This window comes from Malurus melanocephalus, unplaced genomic scaffold (assembly GCF_030028575.1).
Source record: "Malurus melanocephalus ecotype Western Australia unplaced genomic scaffold, MMel_1.1 scaffold_3408, whole genome shotgun sequence".
In the NCBI taxonomy this organism is placed as follows: domain Eukaryota; kingdom Metazoa; phylum Chordata; class Aves; order Passeriformes; family Maluridae; genus Malurus; species Malurus melanocephalus.
In genome coordinates, this window is record NW_026626640.1 from 1 (window position 1) to 1922 (window position 1922).

The following is a 1922-nucleotide window of genomic DNA, read 5'->3' on the forward strand; positions in this document are numbered from 1 at the left end:
CAAAAAAATCCCTTTTTTTCCAAAATCCCCATTTTTTTCCCTGAAAAAATCCCATTTTCCCACACAAAAATGCTTTTTTTCCACATAAAAATCCCTTTTTCCTGCATAAAAATCCTTTTTTCCTGCATAAAAATCCTTTTTTTCCTAAGAGAAATCATTTTTTCCCACATAAAAATCTGTTTTTCCCAAAATCCCCATTTTTTTCCCTGAAAAAATCCCATTTTCCCACACAAAAATGCTTTTTTTCCACATAAAAATCCCTTTTTCCTGCAGAGAAACCCGTTTTCCCACATAAAAATACCTTTTGCCCACAAAATCCCACTTTTTTTCCCCAAAAATCCCAGTTTTCCCCTCAAAACCCCCATAAACCCTCCCAAATTCTTAACTTTCCCCACAAAATTCCTTAATTTTTCCCAAAAATCCCTTTTTTTCCCCACATTTTTCCTCACTTTTCCCTCAGGTTTCCCAACCCACATGGCGTCATCGACTCAATCAAAATCCCTTTAGTCCTCCCCAAAATCCCCCTTTTTTCCCCCAAAAATCCTTCAAAACCCCCATAATTCCCCCAAATTCTTAACTTTCCCCACAAAATTCCTTAATTTTTCCCAAAAATCCCTTTTTTTTCCCCTCATTTTTCCTCACTTTTCCCTCAGGTTTTGGAATCCACAGCAGCGCCATCAGCTCCCTCAAATCCCGCTTTAATCCTCCCCAAAATCCCCCTTTTTTCCCCCAAAAATCCCTCAAAACCCCCATAATCCTTTTAAATTCTTAACTTTACCCATAAAATTCCTTAATTTTTCCCAAAAATCCCTTTTTTTCCCTCACTTTTCCCTCAGGTTTCCCAATCCACAATGGCATCATTGGCTCCCCAAAAACCCCCTTTAGTCCTCCCCAAAATCCCCCCTTTTTCCCCAAAAATCCCAATTTTCCCCTCAAAACTCCCATTAATTCTCCCAAATTCTTAATTTTCCCCACAAAATTCCTTAATTTTTTTAAAAACTCCCTTTTTTTCCTCACTTTTCCCTCAGGTTTCCCAATCCACAGAGGCGTCATCAGCTCCTCAAATCCCGCTTTAATCCCCTCCAAAAATCCCTTTTTTTCTCCCCAAAAATCCCAGTTATCCCCTCAAAACCACCCTAATCCTCCCAAATTCTTCATTTTCCCCACAAAATTCCTCAATTTTTCCCAAAAAACCCCTTTTTTCCACTCATTTTTCTCACTTTTCCCTCATGTTTCCCGATCCATGTTGTTCCCCAAAACCCCCTTTAGCTCTCCCCAAAATCCTTTTTTCCCCAAAAAATCCCTCAAAATCCTCCCAAATTCTTAACTTTCCCCACAAAATTCCATAATTTTTCCCAAAAAACCCTTTTTTTTCCTCATTTTTCCTCACTTTTCTCCCGGTTTCCCAATCCAAAGCGGCAGCGTCATGGCCGACTGCTGCAACAACGTCATCAACACCCCCCTCCTCATCGTCTTCCTGGGCGGCTCCGCTTCGCTGTAAATCCCTGCAATTTTGGCCGCTGCGAACACAAAATTAAAAAAAACACCAAAAAACGATGAATTTTCCCCAAAATTCCGATTGATTTTGGTGGAATTTTGAGGTTTTTTTTTGAAGGGGGGGGTCCCGCCTTTTTTTTTCCCGCCGTTTTTTTGTGAGGGGAAGAAGCGGTGGCGCCATTGCGCCCCCTGGCGGCCGTACCGATGCGACGTTCCTCCAGCAGCGATTTGATCTCGGCGATTTTATCCAAAGCTCTGCGGAGAACGCTGAGGAAAAAAAAAAAATTTAAGGGAAAAAAGGTAAAAATCGGAAAAAAAGTGGGAATTCGGGAGGTGGGAGTGGGGTTTTGGGGGAAAAAAAGGAGGATTTTGGTGAAAAAATGAGGGGTTTTGGGGGAAAAATGGGGTTTTTTTGGGGAAAAAAG

General features: G+C 41.2%; 1 protein-coding gene across 1 annotated transcript in view; it reads right to left on the reverse strand.

Moving 5' to 3' along the window:
• Positions 1 to 1302: 1302 nt before the first annotated feature.
• SGF29 (SAGA complex associated factor 29) overlaps positions 1303 to 1922 on the reverse strand; it is a 4178-nt gene continuing 3558 nt past the window's right edge. The window contains exons 3-4 of the mRNA XM_057389084.1: positions 1700 to 1874; positions 1303 to 1520 (exon numbers count right to left, since the gene is read on the reverse strand). Coding sequence (XP_057245067.1) covers positions 1387 to 1520; positions 1700 to 1874 — 309 coding nt within the window. The 3' untranslated portion in view covers positions 1303 to 1386. The remainder of the gene's footprint in view (positions 1521 to 1699; positions 1875 to 1922) is intronic.